Source organism: Leucopleurus acutus, assembly GCF_964270905.1.
Source record: "Leucopleurus acutus genome assembly, chromosome: 2".
Lineage (NCBI taxonomy): Eukaryota > Metazoa > Chordata > Mammalia > Artiodactyla > Delphinidae > Leucopleurus > Leucopleurus acutus.
The window spans coordinates 69,934,210-69,957,586 of NC_139143.1; the positions used below are offsets into that span (position 1 = coordinate 69,934,210).

The 23,377-nt window shown below is 38.0% G+C and overlaps 1 protein-coding gene across 3 annotated transcripts in view; it reads right to left on the reverse strand.

Moving 5' to 3' along the window:
- Window positions 1–5,343: 5,343 nt before the first annotated feature.
- The window catches only part of MAEL (maelstrom spermatogenic transposon silencer), a gene marked incomplete at both ends in the record, with an annotated part of 62,049 nt that continues 44,015 nt past the window's right edge, over window positions 5,344–23,377 (reverse strand). For all 3 annotated transcript variants that reach the window (XM_082832720.1, XM_082832719.1, XM_082832718.1), the window contains 4 exons: window positions 5,344–5,531; window positions 6,061–6,136; window positions 9,014–9,146; window positions 9,898–9,960. In XM_082832720.1, the coding sequence (XP_082688846.1) occupies window positions 5,344–5,531; window positions 6,061–6,136; window positions 9,014–9,146; window positions 9,898–9,960 (460 nt within the window). The remainder of the gene's footprint in view (window positions 5,532–6,060; window positions 6,137–9,013; window positions 9,147–9,897; window positions 9,961–23,377) is intronic.

Below are 23,377 nucleotides of genomic sequence, written 5' to 3' on the forward strand. Positions count from 1 at the left end.
GGTTGTTTGTTTTCTTACATAGAGCTGCATTAGCTGTTTGTATATTTTGGAGATTAATTCCTTGTCAGTTGCTTCTTTTGCATATATTTTCTCCCATTTTATGGGTTGTCTTTTTGATTTGTTTATGGTTTCCTTTGCTGTGTATAAGCTTTTAAGTTTAATTAGGTCCTGTTTATTTTTGTTTTTCTTTTCATTACTCTAGGAGGTGGATCCAAAAAGATATTGCTGTGACTTATGTCAAAGAGTGTTCTGCCTATGTTTTCCTCTAAGAGTTTTATAGTGTCTGGCCTTACATTTAGGTCTTTGATCCATTTTGACTTTATTTCTGTGTATGGTATTAGAGAATGTTCTAATTTCATTCCTTTACATGTAGCTGTCCAGTTTTCCCAGTACCACTTGTTGAAGAGACTGTCTTTTCTCCATTGTATATTCTTGCCTCCTTTGTCATAGATTAATTAAGCAAAAGTGTGTGGGTTTATTTCTGGGCTTTCTATCCTGTTCCATTGATCTATTTTTCTGTTTTTGTGCCAGTACCATACTGTCTTGATTACTGTAGCTTTTTAGTATAGTCTGAAGTCAGAGCGCCTGATTCCTCCAGCTCCGTATTTCCTTCTCAAGATTGCTTTGGCTATTCAGGGTCTTTTGTGTTTCCGTACAAATTTTAGAATGTTTTGTTCTAGTTGAGAAATGCCATTGGTAATTTGATAGGGACTGCATTGAATCTGTGGATTAACTTGGGTAGCATAGTCATTTTGACAATATTGATTCTTTCAGTCCAAGAACATGGTATATCTTTCCATCTGTTTGTCATCTTTGATTTCTTTCATCAGTGTCTTATATAGTTTTCAGAGCACAGGTCTTTTGCCTCCTTAGGTAGGTTTATTCCTAGGTATTTTATTCTTTTTGATGTGATGGTAAATGGGGGTGTTTCCTTAATTTCTTTCTGATTTTTCATTGTTAGTATATAGAAATCCAACAGATTTCTGTGTGTTATATTTGTATCCTGCAAATTTATCGAATTCATTGATGAGCTCTGTTTTCTGATAGCATCTTTAGAATTTTCTATGTATAATATGTCATCTACAAACAGTGACAGTTTTACTTCTTTTCCAATTTGGATTCCTTTTTTTTTTTCTTCTCTGATTGCCATGGTTAGGGCTTCCAATCTATGTTGAATAAAAGGGGAGACAGTGGACAGCCTTGTCTTGTTCCCGATCTTGGAATGCTTTCTGCTTTTCACCATTGAGAATGATGTTAGCTGTGAGTTTGTCATATGTGGCCTCTTATGTTGAGGTATGTTCCGTCTATGCCCACTTTCTGGAGAGTTTTTATCATAAATGGGAGTTGAATTTTGTCATAAGCTTTTTCTGCATTGATTGAGATGATCATATGGTTTTTATTCTTCAGTTTGTTAATGTAGTGTATCACACTGATTGATTTGTGGATATTGAAGAATCCTTGCATCCCTGGGATAAATCTCACTTGATCATGGTGTATGATCCTTTTAATGTATTGTTGGATTCTGTTTGCTAGTATTTTGTTGAGGATTTTTGCATCTATGTTCATCAGTGATATTGGCCTGTAATTTTCTTTTTTTGTGGTATCTTTGTCTGGTTTTGGTATCAGGGTGATGGTGGCCTCATAGAATGAGCTTGGAAGTGTTCCTTACTCTGCCATTTTTTGGAAGTTTCAGAAAGTTGTTAACTCTTCTCTAAATGTTTGACAGAATTCACCTGTGAAGCCATCTGGTCCTGGACTTTTGTTTGTTGTCAGTTTTTAAATCACAGTTTCAATTTCAGTGCTTGTGATTGGTCTGGTCATATTTTCCATTTCTTCCTGGTTCAGTCTTGGAAGGTTGTACCTTTCTAAGAATTTGTCCCTTTCTTCTAGGTTGTCCATTTTACTGGCATGTAGTTGCTTATGATCCTTTGTATTTCTGTGGTGTCCACCGTAACTTCTCCTTTTTCATTTCTAATTTTATTGATTTGAGCCCTCTCCCTTTTTTTCTTGATGAGTCTGGCTGAAGGTTTATCAATTTTGTTTACTTTTTCAAAGAACAAGCTTTTAGTTTCATTGACCTTTTCTATTGTTTTCTTCCTATTTCTGCTGTGATCGTTATGATTTCTTTCCTTCTACTCACTTTGGACTTTGTTCTTCTTTCTCTAGTTGCTTTAGGTGTAAGATTAGGTTGTTTATTTAAAGGACTGTTATCTATCTTGTACAAAGAACTCTCAAAACTCAATAAAAAAATGAACAACCCAATTTAAAATATGTTCAAAAGACCTTGAGAGACACCTAACACACTTTAAAATTAGATTGTCTCTTTATTGTTGAGTTGTAAAAGTTCTTTATATATTCTGTACACTAGACCTTGCTAGATAAATGATTTGTAAATGTTGGGTTGGCCAAAAAGTTTGGGTTTTCTGGTAACATCTCATGGAAAAACCCAAATGAACTTTTTGGCCAACCCAATATTTTCTTCCATTCTGTGGGTTGTCCTTTTACTTTCTTAATAATGTCCTTTAACACACACAAGGACACTTTTTCTGGACTTAATTTTGATGAAGTCCAATTTATATATATTTTCTTTGGTTACTTGTGTTTTCGGTGTCCTATTAAGAAACCATCGCCTCATCCAAAGTCATGAAGATTTACGCATATTTTCTTCTAGGAATTGTATATAGTTTTAGCTCTTACATTTAGGTCTTTCATCCATTTTGAGTTAATTTTTGTGAATGGTTAAGGTCCAAATTCACTCTTTTGAATGTAGATATCCAGTTGTCCCAGTACCATTTGTTGGAAAGACTATCATTTCCCCCAATGAATGATTTTGGCACAATTGTTAAAAATCAATTGATATAGATTGTTTATTTCTGGATTTTCAATTCTATTCCATTGATCTATGTGTCTACTACTTTTAGTACTGCATTAATTGTTTACTGCTCCTATGAAACTGAGTTTCTCGAAGGCAGGGGCAACATCTTTATTCTTCTTAGTATTTTTAACCCAGCTGTTAGTAAAGCCTTAAAACATGCTCACTAAACAAAGTTAATCACTTAGTTTTGAGGAAAGGAATGGGAATGAAGTTCATAAGAAAGGTGGGCTCCTTTACTCATGGAATACTTTATCATTTGATGTGGAAATGAAATTCTGGCATACCTTCTCCATTACTTCCAATGACAATTATTCTAACATGTACTGAACACCTTTCTCATACAGAAATATGGGCACCGCAAAGTTTGTAATTGGGTAAAAGATGATAGGTCATGAACTCAACAGTAATTAAAAGCTGTAAGTATTGTCACATAACACAAAGAAAATGCTACTGGAGTTGCAGCAGAAATCACCTTCAACCAGGATATGTTATCATTCATCAGGTCTTCTTGAAGGGTAGTTAATACTTTTGAATTTACTGCCAAAAGAATTTTGAAAATAGAGGACAGGAGTTTGAGAAGACAGCCATTTGAATTTTACTACTAATATAGTTTAGAGTTTTAATTATCTCTGAAGGGAAAGACCAGTTATTCTCCTAAAATAAAGACGTGGGGCCTACTGAATTGTTTTGGTTTGACATATTATAATATACCTCAAAAGTACAGCACAACCAGAAAAAATTTTATAATACAAGTTGAATGATTAACACGGGATTAAAGTCATATGGCACAGAACAAGTCTTAGGTACCTAAGGCCATAGCTCTGAATTATAATTTTAGGCTTTCCCTCCACATTTTAAAAAAATAGATTTATTTTATTCATTTATTTTTGGCTGCATTGGGTCTTCGCTGCTGCACGTGGGCTTTCTCCAGTTGCAGCAAGCAGGGGCTACTCTTCCTTGCAGTGTGCAGGCTTCTCATTGCAGTGGCTTCTCTTGCTGCTGAGCACGGGCTCTAGGTGCACGGGCTTCAGTGGTTGTAGCATGCAGGCTCAGTAGTTGTGGCTCATGGGCTTAGCTGCTCCCCAGCATATGGGATCTTCCTGGACCAGGGCTTGAACCCGTGTCCCCTGCATTGGCAGGCGGATTCTTTACCACTGCACCAGCAGGGAAACCCTTTCCCTCAACTTTTGAAGCCAACCCAATTACTGTCATGGTGATTTTGAAGAAAGAATGGTCTCAAAGCTTATATGTAAGATTTAAAAACCAATCTGCTAGTAGAAAATGCAGTATATAAACTTACATTCAATGACCTATTCTTTGTTTAAAGATCTGATTATCAGAAATAGATGAACAGGAGGTGAAAGTGTGGATATGCGTAACATGGTCTTTGGAGACAGACCTCGTTAACAATTCCTCCATAAAGTAACTATATGACCTGGATCTGAGTTCTGTGTGTGTCTGTAAGATGGAGGTACCTCCTTCCTCAGAGTGGTTATTAAGGATTTTACAAGATGATACGTGTGTGTGTGTGTGTGTGTGTGTGTATGTGTATATATACATCCACAAAGTAGGTACTCAGTAGTTAGTAAAGGAGAATATGGGTATTAAGATAAACCAGAGTCCTACGACAGACACCAAGTGATTCCCTAGGGTTTTGAGCCAAACAGACCTAGATTAGAATGTGATCTCTGCCACTGCCATGTATGGTCTTACTGTGGTTCCAAGTAAAAAGGGTTACTACATCTCTTCTCCTACTCCAAGGCTATATAACAGCCTGAGTAGCGAACATGAGCCAGTTTAAGTCAGTCACAAACAGGGCACATACTTGACTTCATATACATCTACTTAGTATATGTAAAGAGATTTGTGGTCAAGTGGACCTGGAATCTGGTCACTATCTAGCCATGTTATTTGGGGAAAATTACATAATCTCTTTTTGGCTTCTCATCCTTCAAATGACTTTTGCCAAAGTCAGCATATTTCAAAGACTAAGTAGCAAAACTTTATTTTTGTTAAAGGCTGATTTTCTTAGGTATTTGCAATGAAAACAGCTGCAGGTCTCAAGGGTACAGTTCCACATTTCCATAATGGAAAGAAATAGATTAAAACTATTTTAAAACCTTTCATAACAGATACTTAATACTTTTATTGTAGAGAAAAGATACCAAAATATAACATTCCCAAAAGCACAACTCTGTAAAAGCTAGTTTTATTCTTATAGGACTCAAAACTTTAATGGCATTCCCATGATACAGTCAGAAAGTAGAACAAGCCCTAAAGAAAAAAGCAAAAATGCCAAGATCTTCTCCAACCACAATTATTTTTAATCTATGAAACAGAATTTCCTTACAAATTAAGTAGTTTTTATAGTAGTGACATTTATTGTTGATGTGGTCTGTTTAATATGACTGTAGTCAGAACGGAAGTCGGGTCCGTTGTTCTTCCAGAAATTGAAAAAAGTATCATCATTAAGATAAGGAAGAGAAAGATTTGGATCCATCTTTTTGGGACAAGTAAGGTGAGAGTGAAGTCTCACAGTTGCAGAATTTGTGGATATTGCTGGAGGAATTGGAGATGCTTTCTAGTAAGCGGGTAATCCCTCTTCCCCGAACACTGCTGTTTTGGCCAGATGTTTTCACCCCAGATGGGGAGTCACCTAGGATATTAAAAATACAAGAAAAGAAATACAGCAGTTTTATAGTCTTAGAGATCCCTCAATTGACTCAACCTGCTGCAGGCCTTTTCACTAAGCCATGATTAAATGGATCGTCAATAGTGGAGACAGTTCTTAGTGTAAAGGCAAAAAGGCTGAACAAGAATATTCTTTTTAAGTCCTGGAAACCTTAATTGAAGTTCTTCAGGAACCATTTGAAATTTCATGTCACTGGCTCTTTTAAACTTTCCCATTTCCCCAAAAGACACCCTCATATCAAAACTATAAAACTACAGCTGCTACAAAAGTAACAGGTTTTATTTTAAATACCCTGAACAAAATTCTGAATAAATTAAATTTTATCAAAGTGATACAAAAATCTACATATCCAAATTAAGTGCTTATGCCAAGTAAAACTCCCAATTCAACAAGATTCTTATACCCTAAAGCCAGCTTAGATCATCTGTTTTCAGGATCATAAAAAGACCCTAAACTCTTTGAGGTGCCTTCTTATTAAATATAAGATGCTTACCAGTGGGTGTGTTTGATCTCTGTTCCTGATTAGAAGAGCTGAAATGAGAGAATCCTGGACTCTGAACCCTTAGCTTCTATAAGTAACAACAACAACAAAAAAAAACCAGGGGAAAACATGTTTATTTATTATCGGATCATCTACTTCAAATTACTCTTTAAATACAAACCAACACCCACTTTTCCAATGTCTGATCAACTTTTGAAGAGTACTGCTGTGAAGGGGAGCAGAGGGCAATCTTTGAGGGGGAAATTACAGGGTCAAGAAAGGGTTTTTTTTCTTTTAAATATGAGATTATAGCAGGTTTCCTGATAAGAATGATTCAGAACAGAGAGAAACCCTGATGAAATTATTAGAGCCATGCCCTTACGTAGGTAAGAGAATGAGAATAGAGAAATAAAAGGATTGGTCTTAGATAGAAACACAGACAATTCATGCATTAGAGTATATCGTAGATGCAATGGTAGGAATATATGGAAAACCTCGATTGCTTCTATTTTCTCAGAGAAGGAGGGGTACGAGCATCAGCTAGAACAAGGATGAAGGAAGAGGTGATGGAAGTTTGAAGTGAGAGAAGATGAGAAATAACTGTCTAGGAGAGTGGGAGATTAATCAAACTAGAGAAATGGACAACTGCCAGGCAAGATTAAGGGCTCACTTGAGGTTGGTGGTGATGAATATTTAATAACACCAGTCAGTATGGTAGTTTCTTTTCAGCCTCGGTTAGCTTCAAATATATAACAGAGTAGGTGAAGAGTTGATTTAATGAGAGTTAGTGTTTGTCAACCAACTATGATGAAGAATGAAGGGCCAGTGGAGTTCATAATGCAAGTGAGTGAAAATAATGGAGCAAGGAATCTAAGCTGGGAAGGAAGGAGGTGAAGGGCAAGGTGGGGAGAGGAGACACAAGGCTGAAGCACCTGTCTGTGTGTGAATGGTACCCCTGGAGTTGTGCCATGCAGTGACCCTGCAAAGGAGGGCAGAACAGTGGAGGCATACAATTAATTGAAGGTCCCAGGAGAGATCAAAGAACTGTTGGCACTGATGTACCAGAGAAAGACAGTGGTAGTCAGAGAGTAGGATGCTTGAAATTGAGATTATGGGGAGATGCCATTGGGGCCTAGAATATGATCACGGGAGTGGATACTTGATGTATGGCAGGGGCCAGGATCACTGGAGAAGGGCAAATCAAGGAACTGAAATGTCAGGCAGCTGGAAGGATCATCTATAGGGAAACTGAAATCAAGAATTCTGCCAGGAATATTGTTTGATCTCCTGGCTCAGTGTTGCTCTAAGAATGAGGATGACCAACTCAGGGGCCTATTGACTCCAAGAAGGGGTTATCAGGTACTACAGCCTGAATGGCATGTGATTCAAAGCCTAGGGATTTTAGGGAGAAGGCAGAAAGAAGTCTAGAGGCCACAAAGTTAAACAAGGACAACTACTTCAAATCTAAGCCCGTGATAAATGAGAGAGAAAAAAAAAAGTGTCGCTAACAGGGAAGCAGTATCTTTAGAGGACAGCCAAGTTTTAGTTACAGCCAAGGAGGAAAACAGACCTTCCCAAGAGGAGGTTGAAGACATGAGATTTTGCTGATAACTGAGATTGAGAAGACCCAGTTTTTCAGGAGTTGGGGAAGGATGAAAAACAGAATCAGCCTAACAAGATGAGTGTGGGAGAGGAGCAAGGATCTAGGTATCCTGAGCTTCCATAGTGACTGATGTGAACAATGAAAAGAGGGGTAAGGAGACAAAATCTGGTAGTCTCAACACAGATGGTGATGATGGGGATAAGGCAGTGTTTCTCATCCTGGGTACTACTGACATTTTAGGCTAAATAATACTTTGCTCAGGCTGTCCGTACATAGTCAGGTTTTTAGCAGACTTACTGGTATCTAAGTTACCCGCTGTATGCCAGTAGCACCCCCTCCCCAGCTGTGACAACCAAAAATGTATCCAAGTGTTGCCAAATGTCCCCTGAAGGACATGAAATAGGTCCTAGTGGAGAACCACTGGGTTAAGGGTTAACAGCAGACAGGAGAGAGAAGAGTCTTGCCCAGAGATTATATGGAGAGCTCTCTTTTTTATTTTTAAAATTATCATGGAGTAAGACAGACTTCTTTGGTGTGTACATTTCTATGAGTTTTAACAAATGAAGAGATTCGTGAAACCACCATTGCAATCAGGATACAGAACCATTCTATCACCTCAAAAATTTCCTATCCCTTTACAGTCATACCCCCTGGGAACCACTGATACGTTCTTCATCATTATCATTTGTATTTAACAATGTCATATAAACGGAATCATACATTACATAACCTTTTGAGACTGCTGCTTTTGCTAAGCGTAAGTAATGCCTTTGAGATTGATCCTAATAGTTGTTTTATCAATAGTTCATTCCATTTTGGGGTTCCCTTTTCACTATTTTATTAACTATTTTATTAACTATTTAAAAATAGAACATAGTAGATAATAAATGTTACTAAGTCAGAGGTTTTAGTACTTTCAAATACTGCTGCATTTAATCCTACAACGACTACTAGCCCTTATTATTATTCTTGTTCTACAGATACGGAATCAGCACAGAAAGTTCAAATAACTTGCAGAGACTCACACAGCCTGTGTAGCAGAGCCTGAAGTGAAATTTAGGAATTCTAACTTGAAAGAGCCCATACTCTTAATTGCTATGCTCTTGGTAGTGTAGAGAGGCCTACTAGTAAGTAAATACCAAGGAGGGAAGAGGGATGGTAGGGAAATTAGATAGCCTCTAATGCTAATTTTGTTAAGTACAGTAGGAAAATATACAAGGAAGAAAAAGGATTTTTTGTAAGATCCAACTGGATTAAAAACTGACATTCCATGAAGGATCAAAAAAAATTTTTAACAGAAGAGAGAACCAAACAAAGGCCTGATCTCGAGAGACTAGCAGCCCCGAAAAGTGAGCTCCTTACCTGGTAACGCCCTGCATCCAATACAACCATTTTGGGTGTCACACTATTGCTGGCCTCATAATCTTGAAGTGGTACATGAGCCTCTGTGAGCTGGATTCCAAAGAGAGTGGCCAGAGAATTACTGATGCAGTATCTTTAAAAAGGAATTTAAAATGTTTATTATCAGAATCTTATCTAATTCATTCTAAAAGCATTCACATTTTAAAAATTTCTGACAAAGCATGTGAGATATTGTTGTAAATTGGGAAAAAAGAAATTTAGAGATTTGGAGAAAAAATGGGAATAGGTAGCAGTACATATCATAAAACTGGTCATTACTGGTAAGCAATACTTTGATTACCAAATAAAATTTCAGATCCATTATAAGTGAATGGGAATGAGGGGGAAGAGCACCAGAATTCTCAAATATTTAAGGCAGGGAGAGGCAGCAACAGGGCGAAAACTTAGAAACACTTATTCATCCTCAGAACCAACTATCATCAGCTGTGTAAAGGGATTACCAGAGCTTCCACAGAGCTGAGGCTGCAGGTACTTTCCCTACAAAATGAGGAGAAAAGGGTCTATATGTTTTCAGCACCTTCACAAGGAAGTGCTGTTCTTAATGACAGTAGGGAACTTCACTTTCCTACAGGAATCCTAGAAGAAAAAAATTTCAATAAGTGCTTCTGAAGGCTCAAATTGCTCAGGTGGTAACCACCAGACAAGTAGTGACATGGGCAGAAGAATACAAGTAACATGACTAAAAAAACCTTTGTTTTAAAAGACAGTTGTGGAAATAGAGGTAAACAGTGATGCACCCTGAATGCCAAAGCAACAACAAGCAAAGTTGCAAAGCATTCAGTGCAGAGTAGAGCATTAGGAAGAAACTCCTTTCTCCAACTTACGCAATTTTCTTGCAAACAGCTAAAGCACAGAGGACAATATCATTTTCTTCATGCCACTTGCACCTGTACAGAAAAAAAAAAGACTTTAATATCATCTAACTGAAGCAGCACTGCTTATGGGTTTTTATGTGCCAGATTTCTACCTTAGTGTCAGTTTCTTAAATGATTTCAACTATTACTCAAAGATTAAGGTCTCTAATTTAACATATAAAAAGTAGACTTTTAAAAACAAGTTTTTAATGTTACCTCCTCTGATGCAAATTCATGATGCATTGCAAACACGCAGCTATAACAGATTTTACCTTGAAAATCTATATATGTATTTATATATATATAGAAAATCTATATATAGAGTGTAGTTAACATATACTCATTAAACACACATTTACTGAGGACATACTACTTACCAGGCATTGTCCTAGACACTAGAGATACAGTACAGAATGAAACACAAACTCTTATGCACACAAAACTTACTTTTTAATGAGGAAGTCAGATCAAAAGATATGTAGGTATAATAATATAGTAAGTTAGATGAGTTCTAAGAAGGAGAAAAACAAGAAAAAGACATGAAATGCAAGAGAAGGGTGACATTTTAGATAAGGTAGGCAGGAAAGGTGTCACTGAGGAGTGGATGTTGGAGTGAAGACCTCAAGAAGGGATGTTGGAGAGGAAATGACCAACAACATACTTTCATGACGAGAGCCACTATAAACCTGTATATCTTTCCCCTGCGTGCATAAGTTATTTGAGACTCAACAGTACTACCTGTATAATAGAAACCTTCTCTGAACTTAGCAAAAATCTTCACTTAGAAATTATAAACATACTAAACAATAAGTGTAAAAAGTCCATTATTTGCACTTGTTATTTAACTGAATGGAAGGCTATCTAAAAATAAGATTAAGAATTCCCCACTGCTTTTACAAAAAGTGATTCAATAAATATGATTCATAAAACCAACTCTAAAATGAAGGCTTAAGTTAAAACTAAATCTAAATCAAGGCACCAGTCCCTCCCACTGGGAGGCCTGCACAAGCCTCTTAGACCAGCCTCACCCACCAGGGGGCAGACACCAGAAGCAAGAGGAACTACAATCCTACAGCCTGTGGGACTACAAACACAGAAAGTTACACAAAATGAGACGGCAAAGAAATATGTTCCAGAGGAAGGAACAAGATAAAACCCCAGAACAACAACTAAGTGAAGTGGAAATAGGCAGTCTACCTGAAAAAGAATTCAGAATAATGATAGTAAAGACAGTCCAAGATCTCAGAAAAAAAATGGAGGCACAGACTAAGAAGATACAAGAAATGTTTTAACAAAGAGCTAGAAGATAAACAGAGCTGAACAATAACTGAAATGAAAAATACACTAGATGAAATAAATAGCAGAATAAATGAAGTAGAATGGATAAGTGAGCAGGAAGACAGAATGGTGGAAATCACTGCTGTGGAACAGGATAAAGAATAAAAAGAAATGAGGACAGTTTAAGAGACCTCTGGGACAACATTAAATGCACCAATGTTTACATTATAGGAGTCCAGAATGAGAAAAAATTTGAAGAGATAATAATTGAAAACTTCCCTAACATGGGAAAGGAAACAGTCACCTAGTCCAGGAAGTGCAGAGAGTCCCAGGCAGGATAAACCCAAGGAGGAGCATGCTGAGACACACAGTAATCGAACTGACAAAAATTAAAGACAAAAAGAAAATATTAAAAGAAACAAGGAGACAAAAAAACAAACAACCCAATCAAAAAATGGGCAGAAGACCTAAAGAGACATTTCTCCAAAGAAGAAATACAGACGGCCAGTAGGTACATGAAAAGATGCTCAACACTACAAATCAGAGAAATGCAAATAAAAACTACAACGAGGTACCACCTCATGCCACTCAGAACGGCCACCATTAAAATGTCTACAAACAGTTAAATGCTGGAGATGGTGTGGAGAAAAGGGAACCTTCCTACAGTTGGTGGTAATGTAAGTTGGTGTAGCCACGGTGGAAAACAGTATAGGATGTTCCTCACAAAACTAAAAATAGAATTACCATATGATCCAGCAATCTGACTCCTGGGCATATATCCAGACAAAATTACAATTCAAAAAGATACATGTACCCCTATGTTAATAGTAGCACTATTCACAACAGCCAAGACATGGAAACAACCTAAACGTCCATCAACAGATGAATGGATAAAGAAGATATGGTACATAAATACAATACTACTCAGCTATAAAAAAGAACGAAATAATGTCATTTGCAGCAACATGGATGGACCTAGAGGTTATCATACTAAGTGAAGTAAGTCAGAAAGATAAAAACAAATACTATATGATATCCCTTATAGGTAGAATCTAAAATATGACACAAATGAACCTATCTATGAACCTATCTATGAAACAGAAAAAACATCAGGGACATAGAGAATAGACTGGTGGTTGCCAAGGGGGAGGAGGGTTGTAGAAAGTAGGAGTGGGAGTTTGGGATTAGCAGATGCAAACTGGTGTATACACAGAATAGATAAACAACAAGGTCCTACTGGATAGCACAGGGAACTATATTCAACATCCTGTGATAAACCATAATGGAAAAGAATGCGAAAAAGAAGGTGTGTGTGTGTGTGTGAAGCTCAGTCACTGCTGCACAGCAGTAACTGACACAACATTGTAATTCAACTTTACTTCAATGAAAAATAAATTACAGTACTTAAAAAAAAAAAGCAACAAGGGCAAAGCAACAAATAACATACAAGAGAATCCCCATAAGGTTATCAACTGATTTTTCAGCAGAACTCTGCAGCTCAGAAGGGAGTGGCACGGTATATTTAAAGTGATGAAAGGGAAAAGCCTGCAACCAAGAATACTCTACCCAGCAAGGCTCTCATTCAGATTTGATGGCAAAATCAAAAGCTTTACAGATAAGCAAAAGCTAATAAGAGAATTCAGCACTACCAAACTAGCTTTACAAATAAATGCTAAAGGAACTTCTCTAGGCAGAAAAGAAAACACCACAACTGGAAACAAGAAAAGTACAAATGGGAAAGCTCACCAGTAAAGGTAAACAAACATACAGTAAAGGTAGGAAATCATTCACACACAAATATGATATCAAAACCAGCAACTGTGAGAAGAGAAGAGTACAAATGTAGGATATTGAAAATGCATTTGAAATAAGGGACGAGCAACTTAAAACAATTGTGTATATATACACATACTGCTATTTCAAAACCTCACAGTAACCACAAACCAAAAGTCTACAATAGATGTACACACAAAAAAGAAAAAGGAATCCAAACATAACACTAAAGATAGTCATCAAATCACAAGAGAACAAAAAGAGGAAGGAAGAAAAAAGACCTACAAACACAAATCCAAAACAACTAACAAAATGGCAACAAAAACATATCAGTTATTACGTTAAATATAAATGGATTAAATGCTCCAACCAAAAGACAGACTGGATGAATGGATATAAAAACAAGACCTATATATATGCTGTCTACAAGAGACCCACTTCAGATCTAGGGACACATACAGACTGAAAGTGAGAGGATGGGAAAAGGTATCCCATGCAAATGGAAATCAAAAGAAATCTGGAGTAGCAATACTCATATCAGACAAAATAGACTTTAAAGACTGTTACAACAGACAAAGGAGGACACTACATGATGATCAAAGGATCAATCCAAGAAGAGGATTTAACAACTGTAAAAATATACGTAGCCAACATAGGAGAACCTTGATGTAGCAGCCATAAAAGATGAAATTGACAGTAAAACAATTAACAATGGGGGATTTTAGCACCTCACTTACATCAATGGACGGATCATCCAGACAGAAAAATCAATAACAAAAGACAGGCCTTAAATGTCACATTAGGCCAAATGAATTTAACTGATATTTATAGAGCATTCCATCCAAAAGCAGCAGAACACACATTCTTCTCAAGTGCACATGGAACATTCTCCAGGACAGATCACATGCTGGGCCACAAAGCAAGCTTGGGTAAAGTTAAGAAAACTGAAATCATATCAAACATCTTTTCCGACCACAACACTAGGAGATTAGACATCAAGTATAAGAAAAAAACCTGTAAAACAACAAAAACACACAGAGGCTAAACAATATGCTACTGAACAACCCATGGATCACTGAAGAAATCAAAGAGGAAATCAAAAAATACCTACAAATGAGAACAAAAACAGGATGATCAAAAACCTATGGGACACCGCAAAAGCAGTTCTAAGAGGGAAGTTTATAGCAATACAATCTTACCTCACGAAACAAGAGAAATCTCAAATAAACAACCTTAACTTACACCTAAAGCAACTAGAGAAAGAAGAACAAACAAAAGCCAAAGTTAGTAGAAGGAAAGAAATCATAAAGATCAGAGCAGAAATAAATGAAATAGAGACCAAAAAAAAAAAAAAAACCCAGGAAAGATCAATGAAACTAAAAGTTGGTTCTTTGAAAAGATAAACAGAATTGATAAGTCTTTAGCTAGACTCAAAAAGAAAAAAAGGGAGAGGGCTCAAATCAATAAAATTAGAAATGAAAAAGGAAAAGTTATGGTGGACACCACAGAAATACAAAGGATCATAAGAGACTACTACAAGCAACAGTATGCCAATAAAATGGACAACCGAGAAGAAATGGACAAATTCTTAAGTAAGATATAACCTTCCAAGACTAACTAGAATAGAAAATACGAACAGACGAATCACAAGCACTGAAATGGAAACTGTGATTTAAAAACTGCCAACAAACAAAAGTCCAGGACCAGATGGCTTCACAGGTGAATTCTATCTAACATTTAGAGAAGAGTTAACACCTATCCTTCTGAAACTGTTCCAAAAAATGGCAGAGGAAGGAACACTCCTAAACTCATTATATGAGGCCACCATCACCCTTATACCAAAACCAGACAAAGATACCACAAAAAAAGAAAATTACAGGCCAATATCATTGATGAACACAGATGCAAAAATCCTCAACAAAATACTAGCAAACTGAATCCAACAATACATTAAAGGGATCATACACCATGATCAAGTGGGGTTTATCTCAGGGGCACAAAGATTCTTCAATATCCACAAATCAGTAAGTGTGATACACCACATTAACAAACTGAAGAAAAAGCATATGATTATCTCAATAGATGCAGAAAAAGCTTTTGACAAAATTCAACACCCATTTATGATAAAAACTTTCTAGAAAGTGGGCATAGAGGGAACATACCTCAACATAATAAAGGCCATATATGACAAACTCACAGCTAACATCTTTCTCAATGGTGACAAACTGAAAGCATTCCCTCTAAGATCAGAAACAGGACAAGGCTGTCCACTGTCTCCACATAGATTTGGAACATAGATTTGGAAGTCCTAACCACAGCAGAAAAGAAATAAAAGGAATCCAAAAATGGATTAATTATAAAATTAATACACAGAAATCTGTTGCACTTCTATATACAAACAATGAAAAATCAGAAAGAGAAATTAAGGAAACAATCCCATTTTCCATCACATCAAAAAAGAATAAAATATCTAGGAATAAATCTACCTAAGGAGGCAAAAGACCTGTACTCTGAAAACTTTAAGACACTGATGAAAGAAATCGAAGATGACATGAACAGATGGAAAGATATACCATGTTCTTGGATTGGAAGAATCAATATTGTCAAAATGACTACACTACCCAAGGTAGTCTACAGATTTAATGCAATCCCTTTCAAATTACTAATGGCAGATCTAGATTTAAAATTTGTACAGAAACACAAAAGACCCTGAATAGACAAAGCAATCTTGAGAAATGAAACGGAGCTGGAGGAATCAGGCTCCCTGACCTCAGACTATACTACAAAGCTATAGTCATCAAAACACTGCTGGCAAAAAGACTTACAGATCAATGGAACAGGACAGAAAGCTCAGAAATAAACCCACACACCTATGATCTATTAACCTACGACAAAGAAAGCAAGAACATATAATGGAGAAAAGACAGTCTCTTCAATAAGTAGTGCTGGGAAAACTGGACAACTACATGTAAAGGAATGAAATTAGAACATTCTCTAATACCATACACAAAAATAAACTCAAAATGGATTAAAGACCTCAACGTAAGACTGTATACTATAAAAGTCTTAAGAGGAAAACATAGGCAGAACACTCTTTGACATAAGTTGCAGCAATATTTTTTTGGATCCATCTCCTAGAGTAATGAAAATAGAAACAAAATAAACAAATGGGACCTAATTAAACTTAAAAGGTTTTGCACAGCAAAGGAAACCATAAACAAAACAAAAACACAACCCACAGCATGGGAGAAAATATTTGAAAATGAAGTGATCAACAAGGGATTAATCTCCAAAATATACAAACAGCTCATGCAGCTCTGTCAAAAAAGCAAACAACCCAATCAAAAAATGGACAGAAGATCTAAAGAGACATTTCTCTAAAGAAGACATACAGATGGCCAAAAAGCACATGAAAAGATGCTCAACACCACTAATTATTAGAGAAATGCAAATCAAAACTATGAGGTATCACCTCACCCTGGTCAGAATGGCCATCATCAGAAAGTTTACAAACAATAAATGCTGGAGAGGGTGTGGAGAAAAGGGAACCCTCCTACACTGTTGGTGGGAATGTAAATTGGTACAACCACTATGGAGAAGAATATGGAGGTTCCTTAAAAAACTAAAATTAGAGCTCTCATATGATCCAGCAATCCCACTCCTGGGCATATATCCAGAGAAAACCATATTTCGAAAAGATACATACACCCTAATGTTCACTGTAGCACTATTTCCAATACCCAAGACATGGAAGCCATCTAAATGTCCACTGACAGAGGAATGGATAAAGAGGATGTGACACATATATAGAATGGAATATTAGCCATAAAGAATGAATCAATGCCATTTGCAGCCACATGGATGGACCTAGAGATTATCATACTACGTAAATAAGCCCAGCAGAAAGACAAAAATCATATGATATTGCCTATATGTGGAATCTAAAAAAATTGATACAAATGAATTTATTTACAAAACAGAAACAGACTCACAGACTTAGAAAACAAACTTATGGTTACCAAAGGGCAGAGGTGGCGGGGGGGATAAATTAGGAGGCTGGGATTAACATATATACACTACTACATGTAAAATATATAATCAACGAGGACACACTGTATAACACAGGGAACTCTATTCAGTACTCTGTAATAACCTATATGGGAAATAGAATCTGAAAAAGAATAGAGGCTTCTGGGAAGACGGCAGAAGAGTAAGACGTGGAGACCACCTTCCTCCCCACAGATAAACCAGAAATACATCTACACATGGAACAACTCCTACAGAACACCTACTGAATGCTGACAAAAGACCTCAGACCTCCCAAAAGGCAAGAAACCCCCCACGTACCTGGATAGGGCAAAAGTAAAAAGAATAAACATAGACAAAAGGATAGGGACGGGACCTGCACCAGTGGGAGGGAGCTGTGAAGGAGGAAAGGTTTCCACACACTAGGAAGCCCCTTCGCAGGTGGAGACTGCGGGTGGCACAGAGGAAGCTTCGGAGCCGCGGAGGAGAGCACAGCCACAGGGGTGCGGAGAGCAAAGCAGAGAGATTCCTGCAAAGAGGATCAGGGCCGACCAGCACTCACCAGCCCAAGAGGCTTCTCTGCTCACCCGCCGGGGCGGGCGGGGCCTGGAGTTGAGGCTCGGGCTTCGGTCGGAGCGTCGGGAGAGGACTGGGGTTGGCAGCGTGAACACAGCCTGCAGGGGGTTAGTGCACCACGGCTAGCCGGGAGGGAGTCCAGGGAAAAGTCTGGACCTGCCGAAGATGCAAGAGACTTTTTCTTCCCTCTTTGTTTCCTGGTGCGCGAGGAGAGGGGATTAAGAGCGCTGCTTAAAGGAGCTCCAGAGATGGGCGCGAGCCGCGGCTAAAAGCACGGACCCCAGAGACGGGCACGAGACGCTAAGGCTGCTGCTGCCGCCACCAAGAAGCCTGTGTGCAAGCACAGATCACTATCCACACCCCGCTTCCGGGGAGCCTGTGCAGCTCGCCACTGCCAGGGTCCCGGGATCCAGGGACAACTCCCCCAGGAGAACGCACGGTGCACCTCAGGCTGGTGCAACGTCACGCAGGCCTCTACCACCGCAGGCTTGCTCCGCACTGCGTGCCCCTCCCTCCCCCAGGCCTGAGTGAGCCAGAGCCCCCGAATTAGCGGCTCCTTTAACCCCATCCTGTCTGAGTGAAGAACAGACACCCTCCGGTGACCTACATGCAGAGGCGGGGCCAAATCCAAAGCTGAACCCCTGGGAGCTGTGAAAACAGAGAAAGGGAAATCTCTCCCAGCAGCCTCAGAAGCAGCAGATTAAAGCTCCACAATCAACTTGATGTACCCTGCATCTGTGGAATACCTGAATAGACAACGAATCATCCCAAATTGAGGAGCCGTGTGGATGAAAGGCTCTTGGTGCTGCAGCCAGGAGTCAGTGCTGTGCCTCTGAGATGCGAGAGCCAACTTCAGGACACTGGTCAACAAGAGACCTCCCAGCACCACATAATATCAAACGGCGAAAATCTCCCAGAGATCCCCATCTCAATGCTAAGACCCAGCTTCACTCAATGACCAGCAAGCTACAGTGCTGGACATCCTATGCCAAACAACTAGCAAGACAGGAACACAACCCCACCCATTAGCAAAAAGGCTGCCTAAAATCATAAGTCCGCAGACACCCCAAAACACACCACCAGACGTGGACCTGCCCACCAGAAAGACAAGATCCAGCCTCATCCACCAGAACATAGGCACTAGTCCCCTCCACCAGGAAGCCTACACAACCCACTGAACCAACCTTAGCCACTGGGGGCAGACACCAAAAACAACGGGAACTACAAACCGGCAGCCTGCAAAAAGCAGACCCCAAACACAGTAAGATAAGCAAAATGAGAAGACAGAAAAACACACAGCAGATGAAGGAGCAAGATAAAAACCCAACAGACCTAACGAAGAAGAAATAGGCAGTCTACCTGAAAAAGAATTTAGAATGATAATAAAGATGATCCAAAATCTTGGAAATAGAATAGACAAAATGCAAGAAACATTTAACAAGGACCTAGAAGAACTAAAGATGAAACAAGCAACAATAAACAACACAATACGTGAAATGAAAAATACTCTAGATGGGATCAATAGCAGAATAACTGAGGCAGAAAAACGGATAAGTGACCTGGAAGATAAAATAGTGGAAATAACTACTGCAGAGCAGAATAAAGAAAAAAGAATGAAAAGAACTGAGGACAGTCTCAGAGACCTCTGGGACAACATTAAACGCACCAACATTCGAATTATAGGGGTTCCAGAAGAAGAAGAGAAAAAGAAAGGGACTGAGAAAATATTTGAAGAGATTATAGTTGAAAACTTCCCTAATATGGGAAAGGAAATCGTTAATCAAGTCCAGGAAGCACAGAGAGTCCCATACAGGATAAATCCAAGGAGAAATACGCCAAGACACATATTAATCAAATTGTCAAAAATTAAATACACAGAAAGGATATTAAAAGCAGCAAGGGAAAAACAACAAACAACACACAAGGGAATCCCCATAAGGTTAACAGCTGATCTTTCAGCAGAAACTCTGCAAGCCAGAAGGGACTGGCAGGACATATTTAAAGTGATGAAGGAGAAAAGCCTGCAAGCAAGATTACTCTACCCAGCAAGGATGTCATTCAGATTTGATGGAGAAATTAAAACCTTTACAAACAAGCAAAAGCTGAGAGAGTTCAGAACCACCAAACCAGCTTTACAACAAATGCTAAAGGAACTTCTCTAGGCAAGAAACACAAGAGAAGGAAAAGACTTACAATAACGAACCCAGAACAATTAAGAAAATGGGAATAGGAACATACATATCGACAATTACCTTAAATGTAAATGGACCAAATGCTCCCACCAAAAGACACAGATTGGCTGAATGGATACAAAAACAAGACCCATATATTTGCTGTCTACAAGAGACCCACTTCAGACCTAGAGACACATACAGACTGAAAGTAAGGGGATGGAAAAAGATATTCCATGCAAATGGAAACCAAAAGAAAGCTGGAGTAGCAATTCTCATATCAGACAAAATAGACTTTAAAATAAAGACTATTAGAAGAGACAAAGAAGGACACTACATAATGATCAAGGGATCAATCCAAGAAGAAGATATAACACTTGTAAATATTTATGCACCCAACACAGGAGCACCTCAATACATAAGGCAAATACTAACACCCATAACAGGGGAAATGGACAGTAACACATTCATAGTAGGGGACTTTAACACCCCACTTTCACCAACGGACAGATCATCCAAAATGAAAATAAATAAGGAAACACAAGCTTTAAATGATACATTAAACAAGATGGACTTAATTGATATTTATAGGACACTCCATCCAAAAACAACAGAATACACATTTTTCTCAAGTGCTCATGGAACATTCTCCAGGATAGATCATATCTTGGGTCACAAATCAAGCGTTGGTAAATTTAAGAAAATTGAAATTGTATCAACTATCTTTTCCAACCACAACGCTATGAGACTAGATATCAATTACAGGAAAAGATCTGTAAAAACTACAAACATATGAAGGCCAAACAATACACTACTTTATAATGAAATGATCACTGAAGAAATCAAAGAGGAAATCAAAAAATACATAGAAACAAATGACAATGGAGACACGACGACCCAAAACCTGTGGGATGCAGCAAAAGCAGTTCTAAGAGGGAAGTTTAGAGAAATACAATCCTACCTTAAGAAACAGGAAACATCTCAAATAAACCACATAACCTTGCACCTAAAGCAACTACAGAAGGAAGAACAAAAAAACCCCAAAGTTAACAGAAGGAAAGAAATCATTATAATCAGATCAGAAATAAATGAAAAAGAAATGAAGGAAACAATAGCAAAGACCAATAAAACTAAAAGCTAGTTCTTAGAGAAGATAAACAAAATAGATAAACCATTAGCCAGACTCATCAAGAAAAAAAAGGGAGAAGACTCAAATCAACAGAATTAGAAATGAAAAAGGAGAAGTAATAAATGACACTGCAGAAATACAAAAGATCATGAGAGATTACTATAAGCAAATTTATGCCAATAAAATGGAAAACCTGGAACAAATGGACAAATTCTTAGAAAGGTATTACCTTCCAAGACTGAATAAGAAAGTAATAGAAACAATGAACAGACCAATCAAAAGCACTGAAATTGAAACTGTCATTAAAAAGCTTCCAACAAACAAAAGCCCAGGACCAGATGGCTTCACAGGCGAATTCTATCAAACATTTGAGAAGAGATAACACCTATCCTTCTCAAACTCTTCCAAAATATAGCAGAGGGAGGCACACTCCCAAATTCATTCAATGAGGCCACCATCACCTTGATACCAAAACCAGACAAGGATGTCACAAACAAGGAAAACTACAGGACAATATCACTGATGAATATAAATGCAAAAATCCTCAATAAAATTCTAGCAAACAGAATCCAACAGCACAAGGATCATACACCATGATCAAGTGAGGTTTATTCCAGGAATGCAAGGATTCTTCAATATAAGCAAAACAATAAATGTGATAAACCATATTAACAAATTGAAGGAGAAAAACCATATGATCATCTCAATAAATGCAGAGAAAGATTTCGACAAAATTCAACACACATTTATGATAAAAAACCCTGCAGAAAGTAGGCATAGAGGGAACTTTCCTCAACATAATAAAAGCCATATATGACAAACCCAGGCCAACGTCGTCCTCAATGGTGAAAAACTGAAAGCATTTCCACTACGATCAGGAACAAGACAAGGTTGCCCACTCTCACCACTCTTATCCAACATAGTTTTGGAAGTTTTCGCCACAGCAATCAGAGAAGAAAAGGAAATAAAAGGAATCCAAATCGGAAAAGAAAAAAGTAAAGCTGTCACTGTTTGCAGATGACATGATACTATACATAGAGAATCCTAAGGATGCTACCAGAAAACTACTAGAGCTAATCAATGAATCTGGTAAAGTAGCAGGATACAAAATTAATGCACAGAAATCTCTGGCATTCCTATACACTAATGATGAAAAATCTGAACGTGAAATCAAGAAAACACTCCCATTTACCATGGCAACAAAAAGAATAAAATATCTAAGAATAAACCTACCTAAGGAGACAGAAGACCTGTATGCAGAAAACTATAAGACACTGATGAAAGAAATTAAAGATGATACAAATAGATGGAGAGATATACCATGTTTCTGGATTGGAAGAATCAACATTGTGAAAATGACTCTACTACCAAAACCAATCTACAGATTCAATGCAATCCCTATCAAACTACCATTGGTAGTTTTCACAGAACTAGAGCGAAAAATTTCACAATTTATGTGGAAACACAAAAGGCCCCGAATAGCCAAAGCAATCTTGAGAACGAAAAACGGAGCTGGAGCAATCAGGCTACCTGACTTCAGACTATACTACAAAGCTACGGTAATCAAGAGAGTATGGTACTGGCACAAAAACAGCAACATAGATCAATGGAACAGGAAAGAAAGCCCAGAGATAAACCCACGCACGTATGGTCACCTCATCTTTGATAAAGGAGGCAAGGAATGTACAGTGGAGAAAGGACAGCCTCTTCAATAAGTGGTGCTGGGAAAACTGGACAGGTACGTGTAAAAGTTTGAGATTAGATCACTCCCTAACACCATACACAAAAGTAAGCTCACAATGGATTCAAGACCTAAACGTAAGGCCAGAAACTATCTAACTCTTAGAGGAAAACATAGGCAGAACACTCTATGACATAAATCACAGCAAGATCCTTTTTGCCCCACCTCCTAGAGAAATGGAAATAAAAACAAAAATAAACTAATGGGACCTAATGAAACTTCAAAGCTTTTGCACAGCAAAGGAAACCATCAACAAGACCAAAAGACAACCCTCAGAGTGGGAGAAAATATTTGCAAATGAAGCAACTGACAAAGGATTAATCTCCAGAATTGACAAGCAGCTCATGCAGCTCAATAACAAAAGAACAAACAACCCAATCCAAAAATGGGCAGAAGACCGAAATAGACATTTCTCCAAAGAAGATATTACAGACTGCCAACACACACATGAAAGAACGCTCAACATCATTAATCATTAGGGAAATGCAAATCAAAACTACAATGAGATATCACCTCACACCAGTCAGAATGCCCATCACCAAAAAATCTAGAAACAATAAATCCTGGAGAGGGTGTGGAGGAAAGGGAACACTCTTGCACTGCTGGTGGGACTGTGAATTGGTACAGCCACTATGGAGAACAGTATGGAGGTTCCTTAAAAAACTACAGACGGAACTACCATATGACCCAGCAATCCCACTACTGGGCATATACCCTGAGAAAACCATAATTCAAAAAGGGTCACGTACCAAAATG